Source organism: Arvicanthis niloticus, chromosome 16, assembly GCF_011762505.2.
Source record: "Arvicanthis niloticus isolate mArvNil1 chromosome 16, mArvNil1.pat.X, whole genome shotgun sequence".
NCBI lineage: Eukaryota > Metazoa > Chordata > Mammalia > Rodentia > Muridae > Arvicanthis > Arvicanthis niloticus.
This window is the reverse complement of record NC_047673.1, coordinates 59,290,169-59,308,093: the sequence shown is the minus strand read 5'-3', so window position 1 is coordinate 59,308,093 and position 17,925 is coordinate 59,290,169. Positions and strand designations below refer to the sequence as shown.

General features: G+C 53.1%; 1 protein-coding gene across 6 annotated transcripts; it reads left to right on the top strand.

The window, feature by feature from the left end:
• Mef2b (myocyte enhancer factor 2B) lies at nt 1-15,300 on the top strand. 6 transcript variants are annotated; one of them, XM_076914334.1, is made up of 9 exons: nt 1-115; nt 12,498-12,578; nt 12,877-13,080; nt 13,353-13,487; nt 13,896-14,025; nt 14,144-14,277; nt 14,415-14,499; nt 14,619-14,706; nt 14,878-15,300. In XM_076914334.1, exons 2-9 carry the CDS (start codon nt 12,525-12,527, stop codon nt 15,095-15,097), a joined length of 1,050 nt encoding a protein of 349 aa, XP_076770449.1. In that variant the 5' UTR covers nt 1-115; nt 12,498-12,524; the 3' UTR covers nt 15,098-15,300. The 6 variants fall into 6 exon arrangements, with proteins under 6 accessions (XP_076770449.1, XP_076770445.1, XP_076770451.1 ...); XM_076914330.1 differs by having other exon boundaries at nt 14,875-15,300; XM_076914336.1 differs by having other exon boundaries at nt 14,606-14,706; nt 14,878-15,098.
• The last annotated feature ends 2,625 nt before the right edge of the window (nt 15,301-17,925 follow it).

Sequence of the window (17,925 nt, the reverse complement as noted above, 5' to 3'; positions counted from 1 at the left end):
CATCTGCCGCTGGGCCGGCGCTGTGCTCAGAGCCGAGGCAGCAGTAGGCTCCTGGATCGCGCAGTGCACAGCAGGTGTGGCCGGCAGGGACCGGACTCCCTCCCGGACTCCTGAGGTTTGCGCGGGTCTAGGGACGGGTGGGGTGCAGAGGGCAGTGTGTGTGTGCTGTCTGAGGGTTAGGTGCCTAGCTTTCAGGAGTGTTTGCGGAGTAGGGTCTTTTCTAACCTAAGCTAGTCTGGAAGTTACCACATAGCTCAGTCTAGCCTCAAACTCACGGCAGAGTCCTGGGATCACAAGCGTGTGACCACTAAATTGTTGAAGGTTTCTTCTTTCTCTTGAGAGAAGGGGCTTTAAGACAGGTCTTGCTCTGTAGTCCAGGCTAGTCTGAAATTCTCTATGTAGTTCAGGGGTAGTTCAAACTCAAAGCAGCCCTCCTCCCTCAGCCTTCCAAGTGCTAGGATCTCAAGAGTGTGACCACACTCCACTGTTGGAAGTTTCGGTTGGCAATTTGAGAGAGGGTTTCACTCTACAGTCTAGGTTGGCCTAGAAGTCTATGTAGCCATGGTTGGTGCTGCATACCTTTAATCCCAGTCGGGCAGATCTTTTCAGGCTAACCTGGTCTACATAGTGAGCCCTAAATCAGGCTATATCCTGAGACCTTGGGGTTGAGAGGAACCCAGCTCAGGCTAACCTAGAACTCATGGCAGTGCATCTTTGGTCTCCCAAGTGCCAAGATCACAAATGTGTACCCTGGGTGGTTGTGTTTGTGGTTTTATTTGTTTTGGGTAGAGGGGGATTGAGAGGTTGTGACAGGGTCTTTGTGTGTAGTCCAAGCCGGTCTTGAGCTTTCATTAATCCTCCTGCCTCCGTTTCCAAAATGTGGGGTCACAGGTGCGTTCCTACTTGAGGCTGTGTTTGAAGTTTTGGTGATGGTCAGTTCTGTGATGGTACTACATCTGTGAGCTGAGACTTCTTAGGGTACACACCACTTGACATTCATTGCCCCTGTTTTCCTTCAGGCATACGCATGGGCACGGAAGACAGGGTGAGGGGCCACCCCTTGCCCTATGCTTTTGCCTTCCTTGTAAACTTCATTAGGAACAACTTACAGACCTCTCTGAGGCAGTGTCCTTTTCATAGTCCTGCCCCCGCCCCAGTCTCCAGAGCAGTGGACATAGTGACCCCATCTTTGCCTGGCCCCAACCCTAGATGAAGACCGAGGTCGGACACAACTTAGGCCTCTACCGGCTTGTGTGGAACTTGTAAGGACTGCGGCCCTGTGGGACTGGGGACAGGAGTTCTGACAGTTGGTGTGGGCAAACCTGGTTCAGTGGAGTCTTCCGTGGGCAGGAGCTGGAAGAACACTTAATTAGAATTTACCAATGAGGGTCTGAGGAGGATGCTAGGAACGTGTGCAGGTTCTCAAGTCCATCCAGGACCGGTGTTTTGTGTTTGATTGCTAAGGCTGCAGGGGCCTCTGAAAACTCCCCCCAGACTCTGTGTCACCTACTCCCTAGCTGAGAGCAGAACAAAACTTGTCCTGAAAGGGGCAGAATTTGGGGACACATAAGGCCTTGGAGCCATCTGAAAACTGGTTTGGATTTTTCTCTTTTTGTTTTAAAGATTTATTTTTTATCGCTTTTAATTCTATGTATGGTGCAGGGAAAGGGGACACATATAAACAGCTGGATTGGATCCCCTGGAGCTGAAGTTTTGAGCCATTCACTGTGGCTGCTGGGAACCAAGCGTGAGGCCTCTGTGAGAGCGGCATGCACTCGTAACCACTGGGCCATCTCTCCAGCCCAAGAATTTTGACTTTTTCAGCCAGGGCGTCAAGTTGCCCAGCCTGGCCTTGAGCTCCTGATCCTCACCTGGGATGACCGATGTGAGCCACCAGCCCAGCTTATGATGCTAGATTTCAGAAGAGAATCCTAAGGGCTGATAGGAACATCCAGCCCTCTTGGAGAAAAACAGAGCTCAAAGCCACTCCCAGGTCCTTGAGAGAATTGAAGCTCTGGCTGGGGGCATAGCCTCTGCACCCACCTTGCATGAAGTCCCGGTCTGTCTGCCTTTGTGACCACAGCAAGGCAAATTGAGACCAAACTTGGCTTCTTTGGGGGCTTTGTTTGTTTGAGACGATCTTGTGTAGCCCAGGCTGGCCTCAAAGTTGCTATGTAGCTGAGGATGACCTTGAACTATTGACCTGCCTGCATCTCAGAGCTGGCATGACAGGCATGTACCACCATACTGGCTTTGCCAGGAACATGCATTCTGTCCTGACACAGTTTGGGACCTGGATTGCGAGCCCACTTCCGAGCTCGTCACAAGGAATTGCTGTAGAGTGTGGCAGGCTGATGCTGGGACCCAAGCCTGCTCCTAGCTGGGAACTTGGGAGTCTTGTCATCTGGCACTAGGAGGAAGTCCACTCCCTCTGTATAGGAGGACCCCTGTCTCTTGTAGCTGCCCTGTTTCTGTGAGGGAGGACGTGTGTGGACGGCATGGGCACACAGTAGGCACTCAGTCACAGTAGATACCGTGAGCTGTTTCCAAGCAGAGGTGCTGGGGAGGGCTGCTTGTCCATGACACCTTCTTCTTTAGTTATTAGTTCACCCCAGGTGAGGTGAGGGCTAGGAAGGGAGCGACAATGCTGGTTAAGACATGGCGTCCCCACAGCTGTGAATGGCAGCTTCTCCCCTCTTCTTTCCCAACCTGCAACCCTGGTAGTCCAGGCCACAGCTGCTCCTGATGTGGGCCGTCCCGGCTTCAAATCCTACCACAGGCACTACATCAAGAAAGGTGAATCAACATAACCTTCCCATAGTACTCTGCCCTTGCTCTCCACTGTCTGCAGCCCTCACTCACCCTGTCCAACCTGGCTGAGGCAGTGGAGTTCCCCCAGGCAGGTAGCAAGACAGCCATGTGTCTTGGTTAGGAGCGGGCTTCAGTATCAGCATCGACATCAGTCTCCCTCCTCAGGACCTTTGCACTGTTTCTACTGTCCACCAGGCAGGCTAGGACCTAGGTGGCATCCTTCTATCCTCAAGACCCCTCCTCAGACAGGCCTTCCTGGACCCTCTGTCAAAGCCACTCTCATGTCACATGCCTCAGTCTCCCCCTCCCCTCCCCTCCCCTCCCCTCCCCTCCCCTCCCCTCCCCTCCCTTTCCCTTCCTTTCCCTTTCTTTTTGATAGGTCTTATACAGCCTAGGCTACCCTCAAATTCACCATGCAGCTGGTCCACCCACCTCCACCTTCAGACTGCTGGATGACAGGCATGTGCCACCAGAGAGGTGGTGTTATTTCCATCCCTTCCACACAGACCTCCTGCAGGCAGACACAGTTATATATCTGCCATTGAGTGGCCAGAGGGGAACCCATTGTTTGCCCACCCCCTTGCCTGGGTGTCCCTAATATTTCTAGTCATACAGAAGAGGACACAGGATGTCTCCCACACCTCAGCTCATGTTCCCATCTGGTATGTCTTTGGGGCTTTTTGAGGCCATGGGTACAGTCCCTTCTGCCCAGTACTGACAGATGTGTTAATTTCCCAAGCAGGGAGGCCTGGGCCTCTGAGGACCAATTCCCCACAGGAAGATCTTTCTGTGGAACAAAGAAGGAAATCTTGGGCTGTCCCTGCAGCCTCTGTGGAGGCTCAGGGGACAAGGCTGGAGGCCTTGGGTGCCCCTAACATGGGACAGCAAGATTCAGCTCCAAGCATGAGTCTGTTCCTGCTTCTGGGGTCCAGGCAGGTCACCACACCTACACATGCACTTTGCCTTTTGAGATAGCACCTCTCACTGAACCCAGAGTTCGACATTTTAGCAAGACTGGCCCACCATCAAGTCCTCAGGATCTGCCTGGCTTGTATGTGGGTCCTGGGGCTCAACCTCATGTCCATATGCTCACCCACACCCTACTCATACCGATCCTTCCCAGCCCCCGCCCCCGCCACCCCCGTTAGAATTGAATTTTATGTTATGTGTAGGTTTTTTCTTTTTTTTCATTTTTGTTGCTCATGTTTTGAAGCAGGATCTCACTATGTAACCTTGGTTGGCCTTGAGCTTATTATGTGGTTGAGGCTGACCTTGGACACCCTCAGTGCTGGGACTACAGATGTCCACCACCACAGCTGTTTTCATGGGGTGATGCTGATAGAATCCGGGCTTCATGCATGCTAGGCAGACACTACCAACTGAATGAGAACAGGGTCTTCCACTGTTGGCTTCATGTCGTCTGTGGCCTTAGGATTGTGTTGTGTGCCATGAGGTCCTTAAAGGGAGACCAAGGGTAAGGCATAGAACTCGCCAACACGGGGCTTAAGTAGCACACACAGGGCCCACCGTGTCAACACATCTTCAGGCCCCAAAAGGAAAAAAAAAAAAAAAAAACAAATTGGAACAGGATTTGATGGTCCTTGAACCTGCACTGGTCAGTCAGCCAGTGGCCACTAAGGCTCCTGATACAGTGTCTGTCCCTCTGAATTCAACATCTGTGTCCCTCACCTTGAGCAGACCCAATAGATGTCAGAGGGGTCCTAATTGGGCCTCAGTCTCCTCAGTGATGAACACAGGGACCTTGAGGGGCCTTCCTAGAATTCTGGAAATGAAGCTTGTCCCACCCGCTCAGATTTCTCAGCTCCTCATGCTAAATGCTAAGCACCCATGTCAGTAGGGAAGCCTGAGCAGGGTTGGAGCCCCTCAGGGACAGGACCACCTGTGTTTGGGGATGCTTGCATGTCACGGAGACCAGCCTGGATTTGGAGGTCTGCATAAGTCTGGGGAGGTGAGAGCTATTGAGGGAGATTCATGTACCTTTGGAGGATATGTGGGTGTTTGGGGGTTTCTTTGTGTCTTAGGGGATTGGCTATGTTTATGACAGTCTGTGATGGAGGCCACATGCATCTGAGGATTGTCACTTCTTAGAGATTCTGTAGTGGATCTCATGTTAAAGTTAATGTTTGGAGAGTGGTGTGAATTCCAGATATCTCTGGTTTTGTTTTGTGAGACTGATTTCACTGTAGCCCAGGCTATCCTGGAACTCGCTATTTAGCCTAGTTGGCTTCGAACAAAAAGCAATCCTCCTGCTTCACCTCCTGAGCTCCAGGATGACAGATTCTTTGTTTGTTTATAGGCTGGGATCCAGAGTGTTTGGGGATCCATTGTGCTATATACCCATGGAGTATTCTCCAAGTGTGAGTGCAGTCTCTTCCATTCTCCCTCTCCGAGCGGCCTTTATACCCAGAGGCTGAGGAGGGGTGACCCCGAAGCCATCTAGAAGGGCTAGGCTGCCAGGCGGCCCAGACTGACCAGGTTTCGGTGGTTAAGCTGCGGCTGCTGCGGGGAGGGGGCGGGGGATCTGGTCACAGTCACTTGCTCAGCCAGGCAGGTGCTTGGTCCAGAGCTGTGATGGGCGAGACCCCGCCTCCCGACCCAGGCCCCGCCCGCAGGGGGCGTGCCGTCGGCTGTAGCGGTCGGGAGATGGACAGCTGGGGTCGCTCTCAGTCGCTGGGGCCCCCAGGAGAGGGCGGGGAGGGGTCCCGGCTTTCCAGGGGGCGCTTCCTGTCAGCGTAATGAGGAGTCCTGGGAGCAGGTGATGAAACCGCAGCCTGAGTTGCGTGAGGCCGCGTGTCCCGCGGGCCTGGCTCCCCACCTGCCTCTCACTTCTGCTTTCTCTGCTCACGCTGGGCTGTGGGTCCCTGTGCAGCGCGGTGGCCCATCACGAGGAACAAGTCGGGAGCTGGACATAGCCTGGCACTCAGCGCCCTGACGTCCAAAGTTGGGTTCTGAGAAGGAAAGACAAATCGAAAGCCCTTGGGGTAGGGGGGAGACAGTGTTTCTAACCTGCTTTCATTTACAGGTGGGGGGTGGGGTCGGAGGCAGAAGGTCATTGGGAAGGTGGGGTCTCTCCTAGTCACCCTCATTTCAATACCTGGGGACCCAGAGGCTTCACCAAGCTAGAGATGTGATAGTTTGTGGTTTGGAAGCCTTTCAGGCAGTTTGTTGATCGACTTCCTAACCATATCCCACCAGACAGAAGGGTTCAGTGTATGTGGGGAGGCATGTTTTATTTTATTTTAATTTTAAAAAATTACATCCATAGCCAGGTGTGGCGGTGCACGGCTTTAATCCCAGGAGGCAGAGGCAAGTAGATCTCTGAGTTTAGGTCAATCTGGCACTTGGAACATGAGTTCCAAGACAGTTAGGGCTTACAGAATGCCTTTAAAACAAAACTTTAACCATCATTAATTTATCTGGGCGTGTGCTTGTCATAACTGGTGCATGGAGCTTCTTCCAGGAGTGGGTCCTGTCCTGTGATCACACTCAGCTCATGAGGTTTGACAGTCTTCTGCCCTGGAAATGAGGCCCTCTCCTGGCTCTGCTTGGATAGCAGATGTATTTACTGCCCCTGGCCCTGTCTGTCACAGAGAATTTCTGGTTTTCCAAGCACCTCGCCCCCTTAGTTCTCAGCCCTGAGACTCTGGCTCTTGGCCCACTCAGGGTATGTGGGTCACCCACATAGCAGCCCCTGGTGTCCCCATGAGCTTTCCTCTGTGTCATTCTAATCGCTCTCACCAGTGGGCAGTGCTTCCTCCAGGACCCAGCCCCACCTCTCCCTGTCACATTAGTCTGGCCTGGATGGACACTGTCCCTGTGGCAGTCATGAGCCAGGAAAAGAATTCAGAAGCATTTTAGTTTATTTTTTAATTTCACGTTAGTTAGTTAATTAATTTTGAGGCAGGGTTTCATGTAGTCCAGGCTGGCCTCCAACTGCCTATGTAGCCTTGAATGCCCTTGACCTCCACATGATCCTCCAACCCCCCCCCACCAGTGCTGGGGTGACAGGTGACATCCATCACTGCACAGCTGAACACTCCCTACCTGGACAACGCTGGGACAACACTTGGGTGTGGAAGGCTCCTCCCAGCTCTCAGCTTCCTCCTTATGCCCAACGTATTCATAATGTGCTGCCCCCTCCTCCCCACATTCCGATCACCCCAACATCTGGAGCTGAGGCAGTGGGGTCCGTCTGTGGCTGGGTAATTTGCATGGAAGTACAAATAGGTCTGCTGAGCCCTGGCGGCCGCCTCCGCACTCCGCTCCACACCTGGGCCACAAGGGTCTCCAGCCCGTGCTGAGTGATTGGAGATTTGCATTCTCTCATGTATTTCTGGGTAAGGTGTCCGCTGGGGGAGTCTAAGAGGAAGTGTGCAGGGAGGCTGGGGGGAGGGCTCTCAGCCTCAGCTTTCTCTCAGGTGTTGTGTGGAGGCCAGAGGTCACCATGGGGGCAGGGGTCTCCCTCAGTCAACACTACACACTTTTTCAATTCTTTAGATAGAGTCTCACTATGTAGCTCTGGCCAGTCTGGAACCCGTAGAGGTCCCCTGGCCTCTGCCTCCCAAGGGCTGGACTTAAAGGGCTTTTCCATTTTTTAAGGCAGTCTTTTACTATGCTTGGTGCTCAGGGATTCAGCTTGCCTGGCTGGCCAGTAAGCCCTACCTCGTCTTCCCAGGGAAGAGAGGAATCACCCTTTCTGTGGGTGCTGGCCTTCATGCTTGGGCAGCCACTCAGATGGGGCTAAGCCCTGGCCTCCTCCCCATGAGAGTCTGAGTGTCATCCCAGCACCTTGGAGCCTGAGGCAGGAGGATCAGGAGTTCAAGCCAACCAAGAGGATAGTAAATGCTGTCTCAAAAAATAAAGTAAAATAAAATAAAAAGCTAGGAGTGGTGGTTGTGTGCCCTTAGTCTCAGAACTTGGAGGCGGAGGCAGAGGCAGGCTGATCTCTTTGAGCTGCAGGCTATCCTGGTCGACATAGCAAATTCTAGGTCAGCCAGGGCTATATAATGAGACCCTGTCCCAAAACTAAATGGATTAATTAATTAATTAATTATTGGGACTGGTGAGATAATCCAGTGGGTAAAAATGTTTGTCATCATCCTGATGACCTTAGTTGGACCCCTGGGACCCATGGGGTGGAAAGAGACCCGACCGGCTCTTGCAGGTTGTCCTCTAACCTCCACACGTACTGTGACATGTATCTCCCCACAAAATAATTTTCTTTAAAAAATTTAGGGGCTGGAAAGAAAAGGCCCTGAGCGATTAAGAGCCCTGGCTGCTCTTCTCGAGGGTCTAGATGTGGTGCCCAGCACCCACCTGGCAGCTCACAACCGTCTGTAACAGCCATTCAAGGGAGTATGACTCCATTTCTACCTCCTGAGGGCACCAAGAACACATGTGCTTCATACATACATGAAGGCAAATGCACCCATGCACAGGCCAGGCGTGGTGTCATGCCTTTAATCCCAGCACCAGGGAAACAACGGCAGGCAGATGTCTGTGAGTTCAAGGTCAGTCTAGTCTATGTAGTGACACCCTATCTCGACAAAACAAAACCCAAATCACTCAAACACATAAAAAAATTTAAATAGAGAGCTGAAGATATTTCTCAGGGTTAAGAGCACTCACTGGGCCGGGCAGTGGTGGCGCACGCCTTTAATCCCAGCACTTGGGAGGCAGAGGCAGACAGATTTCTGAGTTTAAGGTTCAAGGCCAGCCTGGTCTACAGAGTGAGTTCCAGGACAGCCAGGACTACCTGGCTTTTTTTTTTTTGAAACCCTGTCTCAAAAACCAAAAAAAAAAAAGCACTCACTGGTTACTCTTCCAGAGGATCTGGGTTCAATTCCCAGCACCCATGTGGCAGCTCACAACTGTGTGTGATATGTGGGCCTCCTCAGACCCCAGGTGGGCAGACACATGTTACACAGACAAAACAGACATATGAAATAATAAATTAATTTTTATCACAGTGAAAACAAGTAAATGCAGCCAGGTGTGGCTGGGTTTGGGCTTATGGCTCTGTTGGTAGAACACCTGCCTGGCATGCATGAAGATCTGGGTTCCACACTCAGCACCACACAGGAAGCGGAAGCAGAGAGATGGAGTTTGCAGCATCCTCAGTTATGTAAGAGTGGGACCAGCCTAAGCTATATGAGACACTGTCCCAAACTACAGTAAGGAACAAAAGTAACTTTTTAAAAAAGTATATTTTGCTGGGTGTGGTGGTGCATGTCTTTAGTCTGAGAATCAGGAGGCAGAGGCAGGAGCATCTCTGTGAGTTCGAGGCCAGCCTGTCTATGTAGTGAGTCCCAGGACAACCAGGGCTATGAGAGACCCTGTCTCAAGAAATAAAAATAAAAAGCCGATTTCTGTCCTCAGTGACCGACTAAAATCACCTCGTCTGCTTGAAGCAGGGACCTTGCAGTCCCCTGCAGCCTCCCTCCCATGCTGGGGCCCTTGCACCTGCTCTTCCTTCTTCTAGGAAGTTACTGCCTATCTCTGCCCTTGGGTCTGTGTTCAGAGAGAGCCCCCACATCCCTTCTCTCTGCACCCCACCCTTCGGTCCTCCCCCTCACCATCATCTCTGACTCACCGATTGAGGGCAGAGGGAGATAGCCCAATGGCTCAGGTCCAAGCATGGCCCGGCTCTCACGGGATCTGAAGTAGAAGACCTTTCCAGAGTTATCTTGGCTGGGGAACCTCCGGTCCAGTGCCCCTCTTCAGCCTCCAGGGACCTGACTGAGTTTTAACAACATCCCAGCCCTGGGAAAGGCCTGGTTCTGGCCAAGGGTTAAAATTAGCAAGGAGGTTAAATTTAGTAAGAGAAGCCAGACTAGGGCCCCTGATGACCCTGAAGCTGCTGCTTGAACTCACCTCAGAGACCCCAGCTCAGAGACAGTGGAGGCTAGCCAGGGGCACACAACATCTCACCTCTGCTAGCTGAAACATCCTATACTGCTGGGTATACAGGGTTCCCAGGGGGTGGGAGCCACAGACAGGCCACTTGGTTTGAGGACTAGGAAGCAGCCATGGCTAGCTTCACTAGCTGGGTCTAGCCTTGAGCTTCTAATCCTCTGCCTCCACTTTCTCAGTGCTGAGAAGAAGTGCCACAATGTTTGATTAATATTATTTTTTGAGCCCCGCTATGTAGGTCTGATTAGCCAGGAGCTCCAGGGCTCAAGGAGTCCCCTGCCTCAGCCTCCGGAGTGCTAGTGTCACTGGCGTGAACCATTTGAGGCCTCCAGCTCTCATGTGCTTTGGGCTCCTTACCAGCCAGGGGTGGCACTGGATATGCTGTGTCTATCTGGGCTCAAGTCAGTGGGCAGAGGCTGAGAGAGAGCCATCCCTACAGGGAGATGGGTGCAGCAGGCACATGTGACCCTGAGGTGACATGGTCCTTGATTATGTATCTGTGCAAATGAGAGCCTCAGCCAGTTGTGAGGCAAGAGAGATTGTGTAGCCCTCTAGTCTACAGAGGGGACTGTCCCCAAGAGGGTAAGAGCCTCACTGTCTGGTCCTCTCTGTTATGGAAGAGCTCTGGAGCTACCCAATCCCCAACTCGGGGGCCAGCTTCTGCTACACAGCAGGTTTGAGGCCAGCCTGGGCTACAGGAGAGCGCCTGTCTCCTAAAAAATAAAAAATTGAAAGAAAAGAACAAAGAAAAAAAAAATCCAGATCATCTGAGAATGGTCAGTTACATCTTTGTTTCTAAACTGTGTCCCAGGCCCAGCCTTCAGCCTACCTGGCCTGGGTCTCTGTGAGTCCAGGCTTTCATGCAGATGTAGTGCCCTAGGTCAGTGAGTGTCCGTACCCGAGCTCCGTGTGTGTGTGTGTGTGTGTGTGTGTGTGTGTGTGTGTGTGTGTGTGTGACATCTGGAGACTTGAGGTTGGTGTGGAATATCATTCTCTGTTGCTTTCTGAGCTTGTCTGTGTATCTGTGCGTGTGCGTTCTGTCACACTGTACCTCAGGTCTCTCACTGAACCTGTGTCTCGATGGCCACCAAGCCTCATGCTCCTCCTGTGGTCTCGCTCAGCACTGGGGTTCAAACTCAGGGCTTTTACACACACTCCACCCGTCTCCCTAGATCCTATGTCATGGTTTTGAGACACTGTCATTCACCAAGCCAGGATCTTGCTCCTTTGGCCAGACTGGCTGGCTTAGAGCCTGGGGGTCTGCTTAACTGGGCCTCCCAGTGCAGAGCCTGCAGACTTGCGCTCTTGGGGAATGCTAGGGACTCTCTCCCTCACATTTGCACAGCAAGTGTGTTTCTAACTGAGCCATCTCCCTAGCCTCCCTGCCCTCGGGAACAATCCCACACTGGCCCAGACTAGCCTAGAGCTCCTAGACTCCAGAATCTCCTGCCTTAGCCACTGAGTGCTCACACCATGGTGTGTTACCCGTGTGCAGCTCAGAAGCCTTACCTTGTTTTCTTTTGTGTGTTTAAGATAAGTTCTCACCATAGCCCAGGCTAGTCTAGAACTCCTGGAAGCCCTGCCAGGGAGACCCAAGATCCCCACCAGGGAGGCCAGTGGCTCCTCACATCCCCGTATGGATCCTTTGGTGCAGTCCCCAGGTCTGCCAGCCTAAACCAGGCCAACAGGGGTGAGTTTTCTGTGATTCTATGCACCAGGCCTTTTCCTCAGGCCCATGCAGAAAAACCACAGCAGTGTATTTTCCCTCAGGGAGTGTGCGGGCCACATCTGTTCTGCTGGCACGCTGGAGGTCGAGATAGGGATTTCGAGTTCTGGGTCAGCCTAGACTACTTAGCAAAACCATGTCTGAGAACACTCTCCCTCCAGGTTCCATAATGAAAATGTGGGGAGCCCCCAGGCCCACATAATGTGTCACCCCATGTGTGGAAATGTCCAGAACAGGAAACTCCACAGAGCCAGAAAGCAGAGGGAGTAGGAGAAGGGAGAAGAGAGCAAGAACAACCACTGCCTTGATGACTATGGAATGTTCTGGAATTAGACCAGAGTAATGATTACACAGTATAGAAAACCACACAGTATGCCATATAGTCATGCCAGTTAACATAGTGAATTTTGCACTAAAGAAGAAAGGAGCTGGGTGTGGTGATGTATGAGTTTGGGGCTAGCCTGGTCTATATAGCAAGTTCCAGGACAACCAGGGCCACATAGATCCTGTCTCAACAAAAAAGAGGATGTGAGATGGCTCACCTGGCAAGGCTGCCTGAGTGCCTGAGTTCCATTTGCAGGGCTGTTGTGGTGGACCGAGGGAACCTGAAGGTTGTCCCGTATCTCCACGCATGCTCAGAGTGGTGCCCATGCACACATGCACACACACAGTGTCCATTGCCCAGAGCACACGTGAATGGTCCTTTCCACTTGAGCAAGTGATGTACTACTTGATGCCCTCCATCTCCCTGTGGGGCTGAGGCTAGCCTGCGTCCCAGCTTCTTCCTGCCCCAGCCTCCTGAGTGCACGAACGTGCACAGACCTCCACACTGCATTGCATTTATTGAGCATGTAGCACACCCAGCGGTGCCCAGTAGGGACTGCCTGGATTAAGTGGCTCCTTCCTTCTCCCTGGCATCTTGTCCTCCTCTATGTTATGCTGGGACTTGAAGTGAGCAGGACCAGGATCAAGGCTGGGTACTGTCGGCCTTGTTCCGCTCACACCTTACCTCTGCCCTCTCTTACAGAACTGCCACTCTGCACAGCTGCCCACAATGGGGAGGAAAAAAATCCAGATCTCACGAATTCTAGACCAAAGGAACAGGCAGGTGAGTTCCCAGGTGGCATTACCATTACAGGGGGAGTGGCATTCTGGGCAGGGGCAGGTCAAATGGTCTTGCAGAGAAGTCTGAGTCCTGAGGCCACCTTGGGGAGTCTGAGTGTGACAGAAAGCGTGAGTTCTGCTTCTGGGGCCCAATCTTCCTCTCAGAAGGGAACTGGACACTTGGGTAGAGTTGCAAACACAGAGAGGTTTCCCAGGTTCAGATGGAACTGAAGCAGAGAAGCTCGCTCTGCAGCCCTTTGGGGACGCCCTCCTTTAACCCTGTCTCCACGGCCGTGGTGCAGGTGACTTTCACCAAGCGCAAGTTCGGACTGATGAAGAAGGCTTACGAGTTGAGCGTGCTTTGTGACTGCGACATTGCGCTGATCATCTTCAACAGTGCGCAACGCCTCTTCCAGTATGCGAGCAGCGACATGGACCGGGTGCTGCTCAAATACACCGAGTACAGCGAGCCGCATGAGAGCCGCACGAACGCGGATATCTTGCAGGTACCTGAAGCCACCTGCAGTCCCGGAAACATCCCGGCCGCTGTGTGACCCTGCTAGTTCCTGATCCTTTCCTCTAACACTATAGGGACTTGAACCTTGGGGGAACTCGCAGTGGTTTTAGTCCCTGGGGTCTATCTGAAGCAGGCCACGCCCATCTGTATCTGTCTGTGCAGATTGGCTGGGGGAAGGTCTTCTCTCCCAGATACCTGAGAACCAAGTTCTAGGAGTCGGGAAAGATTGGAGGGCCCACCTGTCATCTGTTGTTCCCACAGACACTGAAGAGGAGGGGCGTGGGCCTTGATGGGCCCGAGCTGGATATGGAGGAGGGGCCAGAGGGTCCTGGAGAGAAGCTGCTGAGGACGCTGGGAGGTGACAGAGGCTCTGCCTCGCCCCCGCCTCGGATCTATGTAAGAGGACTTCCCTGTTCCTTCTTCGACCCCCCCCCCCGCCCCCAATCTCCCGACACACTTCCAATACAGAGTTTGAGTTTGAGACTCCGGGAGTAGTGGTAAAAGGCCAGACAGGGGAGCCACCCGCGTGGAAGCCAGTCTTGTCCTGCGTGGGTGAGAAATGCACTTTATGATCCGCGCTTCGAAGGACAGTAACAGTTCAGCAAACAAGTCTTCCTACCACAATTTCTCCGATGATCCGACACCCCATGGTCTGCAGAGGGAGACCTCAGCCTTGAACCAGGCTATGCAGCTGAGATGGAGCCCACCCGGCAACCCCCCTTGGCTCTAGACATTAGTGGAGACCCAGAGATGTCTGAGGCACAGAACCCGCTCTGCCTCATTCTCCCCACTCTCTGTCCACAGCCCGTGGCCCCCGCAATGTCGGTCTCAGAGCTGTCTTATCGGGTCCCACCCGCCACCCCAGGCTGTGATCCCGGCGGGCTGGGGGAGGCCCCGTCTGTCCACAGCCGCCCGCCTCACTTCCGACCCCCGGGTGAGCATTAGGAGCATGAGACATGATGGAGCGTGGGGAGGGCAGAAGGGCACGGGGACCCCGGGCTCTGGTCTCGATGGTGACAGCCCCTCTCTTCCTGGGTCTTTGCCTCCCCCAGGCCTGGGACACCCCATCTTCTCTCCGAGCCACCTTGCGGGCAAGACGCCCCCACCCCTGTACCTGGCGACTGATGGGCGGAGGCCAGACCTTCCCCCTGGCCTAGTTGGTGCCCGAGGGGGGCTTGGCACCTCGGTGAGAGGGTAGAGAGTTGGAAGAGGATGGAGGAGGAAGAGGGGAAGGAGGAGGGAGGGAAGAGAGAGAGAGAGAGAAAGGAAGGAGGCAGGTGGTCACATCCGGCCTCAGTTTTTCGTTTTATGTTGTCCCTGCAGAGGAGCCTGTACAGCGGCCTGCAGAGCCCCAGTGCCCCGGGCCCCGCTCTGGGTAGCTTTGCCTTCCTACCTTCAGGCTCCGCAGGTGCGCCCAACCCTTTCTGACTTGCCTGCCCATTGGGGTCCCTCGCCCCAACCCTAAGTCCGGGAATGGGAGGGTTGGAGTACTGACAGGATCTCCGCTCATCCAGCCTCTGCCCGCAGATTGCAGCCCGGGAGACTCAGCTCAGGTCCCCTTGCAGCCCTCGCCCTGGCCACCAATGAGGGACACGGTGGACCCTGCCCGGCCAGTGTGAGTTGGGTGCCCCCTGGCGGCCGGCCAGGAGCGAGACTCACCTGGACCTGGCTGAGGGTGGGGTTGTGAGATTTAGAGGGGACTCCAGAACTATGGCCTACTGTAGCCTTCTCACCTATATTGTGTGCCTCTCTCCTTCCTGTCTCCCTTCCCCTATCTCTCCAGCAGTGCCCGCAGTCTGTGCGAAGAAGGTCCCCCCAGCCGAGGGGCTTCCCCTCCGACGCCTCCGGTCAGCATCAAGGCTGAGCGACTGTCTCCAATCACTGGGACCTCTGGCGACTTCCCCAGGTCCTTCCCCTACCCGCTGCTCCTTGCCAGGCCCCTGGCAGAGCCACTGCGGCGCTCGGCCTCCCTGCGCCGCTTGACCCCTGACAGCTGGCCACGGTAGCGCTCCAAGAGGTTCCTCCAGCCTCCACCGAGTCCCGGAGGTCTAAAGTTCCCTGCACCGCCTGGAGGGCGAGGGCACCCAACATGCATCACTAATGAGGCCCTGTCCCTTCTTGGGGGCCCGCTGCATCAATAAAGCCCAAGGATTCGGGAGGGCACTGGGCAGCCCCCAGCTCAGAGCCTCCCGGGTCCGGGATAGCCACACCTAGTCTCCCCAAAGGTCTCCTTTTTGCCTACACTGGTTTTGGGGTTTACACCACAGGAATGGATTCCAAGAAGAAGGCAAGGTGGAGGGTGGGGTGACCCAAGAAGGAGTCACAGTTATCGCCACCAAGGGTGGGCCAGGTCTGAGCTGCTCCTGGAAGTGTGAATTTGGGATGAGGCCACAGCCATATCACCATGGCAAGTGAGAATGAGTAAGAGTGGGTTGCCTGTGGTGACCAGAAGTTCTAGGACAGCCTGGGACAGAAGACTCTGGTTTGGTTGGTTGGTTGGTTGGGTTTTTTTGTTTGTTTGGTTGTTTTTTTTTTTTTTTTTTTTTTTTTTTTTTTGTTTTTTGAGACAGGGTTTCTCTGTGTTTGAGACAGGGTTTCTCTGTGTAGCCCTGTAGACCAGGCTGGCCTCGAACTCAGAAATCCGCCTGCCTCTGCCTCCCAAGTGCTGGGATTAAAGGCATGCACCACCACTGCCCGACGAAGACTCTGTTTTTAAAAAGTAAACAGGAAGCCACTCCAAGATGGCTCAGGGGTGAGGGCACTTGCTGCCAATCTTATCGACCTGAGTTCTACTACTGGAAGTTTTACTGCTGGAAGGAAAGAACCAGCTGCCTCTAAGTTGTCCATTGACCTCTCTACGTGCAGGTCCCCCCCCCCCCCCAACAGATGCAAGTGAATGGATAAATATATAAATGGGGAGAGGGAGGGAAAAGGGTCAGTGGTAAGAGAGCTTGCTTTGCAAGCATTAAGATGTGAGTTCGAATCTCCAGCAGTCATGTAAAAAGCCAGATGTGATCTGGAGGCCTGTGACCATAGTGCCAGAGTGAGGTGGAGACAGGATGGCTGGGCCTTAGTGGCCCAGCTCCAGCTTAGAGGCAGGCCCTGTCTGAAGGGAATAAGACACCCGATTCCCTTCTGTGTCCTCTGAGGCTGTGTTGGCACCGTCCCACAAGGAGACAGACTTAAAAGACAGACATAAAATATGTAAAAACAATGAAAGGCTGGAGCCAGGGCTTTGGGGCTGCACCCTTCCTCTTTCAAGTGTGTCCGAGGCTGAAGAGATGGCTCAGCAGGTGGGGTGATGGTCATGTGATCATGTCACTGGGAACCCAGGGGGTCACAAGCCCAGTTCTGCTGCAGGTTTGCTGGCTGATCTTGTAGCCTAGGAAATTCAGCCTCCAGTTGAGAGAGAGTCTCTGCCTCAAAAGGGACACCTGATGTCCTCCCATAGCTTCTGCTAGGGAACAGGCAAGCATACTGGGGAGCTCACACACATGCATACCTAAATGATGATTATACACAAATGCCTTTCAGTTTTAAGGGGTGGGATCCCCTAGGGTAAGATGCCCCCACTGTAGGAGAAGCACTGGCCAGCTCTGAGTTCAATCCCAGGAGGAAATGCACTGTGGCAGAAGGAGAAAACTGAACCCACACATTGTCCACTTGTGGCATCACCACACCTTTCCCTGGTATGCAGGTCAGCATTTCTCAACCTGTGGGTCACCAAAGATCATTGGAAAACACGCATTTACATTACAATTCATAACAATAGCAAAATTATAGTTAAAAATAGTAACGCAAATAATTTTATGGTTGGCAGTCACCACAACATGAGGAAGTGCATTAAAGGGGCTTCCTAGCATTAGGAAGGCTGAGAACCACTGACATAAGTCGATGTAAAAACAAGATTTTAAAAGTGGGCTTCTAGGCTCAGCCGTCTCCTTCCACCCAGGCCTCCTGGTCTCCATTATGACACCACATCCTGGAGCATGAGGGAACAAGCTTGTGTGCTTGCGTGGTACTCAGGGGCCTCTGAAACTCAGTGACCATCTTCTGCCCTGCTATTCCTGGCTTTATCTTTTTGAATCAGAGCCTCACGATGTAACCCTTGCTGGCCTGGAACTCATTATGAAGATCAGGCTGGCTTTGCTCTGTCTCACTAGTACAGGAGTTAGGAGTCCTTTCTGGTTTTTAAATTTTGTGGGGTTTTTGTTTTGTTTTGTTTTTTGAGACAGTCTTAAAATATGAAGCTTTCGTGGCTTCAATCTGGCTACGCAGCCTATGATGTCTTTGGTCTTGAAACATCCTCCTGCCTCAGCCCTCTAGGAGAGTAGACACCCATGTGATACACCACACCTGGCTGGCTGAGGGGTGTGTGGCTTAGAGAATTGAGATTCACACACAGACATCCAGGCTACTCTCTGGATTGAGGTGGTGGGTAGTGAGCTGGAGAGGTCGCTCCCACAACACAGGTCTTGCCTTTGCACAGCGGTTCCATCCCCAGCAATGAGAAAACTGACCAGGCCTAGTGAAAGACATCTGTCACTGGTGCATTTTAGAGCTGGAGGCAGGGGGTCAGAACCTCAAGGTCAGCCTTGTCGACATAGCAAAATTCACACCCCACTAAAACCAAACAGCGCTACCAAGCCTGTTCAGCGGGTTGAGACTTTTTCTGGGAACCCTGAGTTTGATCCCCTGGGGCCCACATGATAGCAGGAGAGAACTGACTCTAACAAGTTACCCTGTCCTCCACACACACAAATAAATAAACAGTAAGAAGCAACCCTCCCCCCCCCTCCAGTCGCCCAAGTAAAAACAAAACGGGCTAGAAAGT

Coding starts and splice junctions, on each gene's coding strand:
- Mef2b (XM_076914330.1), top strand. CDS start 12,525: ATGGGGAGGAAAAAAATCCAGATCTCACGAATTCTAGACCAAAGGAAC. Junction 14,026..14,143: donor GCCTCACTTCCGACCCCCGG/GTGAGCATTAGG, acceptor TGCCTCCCCCAG/GCCTGGGACACCCCATCTTC. Junction 14,707..14,874: donor GTGGACCCTGCCCGGCCAGT/GTGAGTTGGGTG, acceptor CTATCTCTCCAG/CAGTGCCCGCAGTCTGTGCG.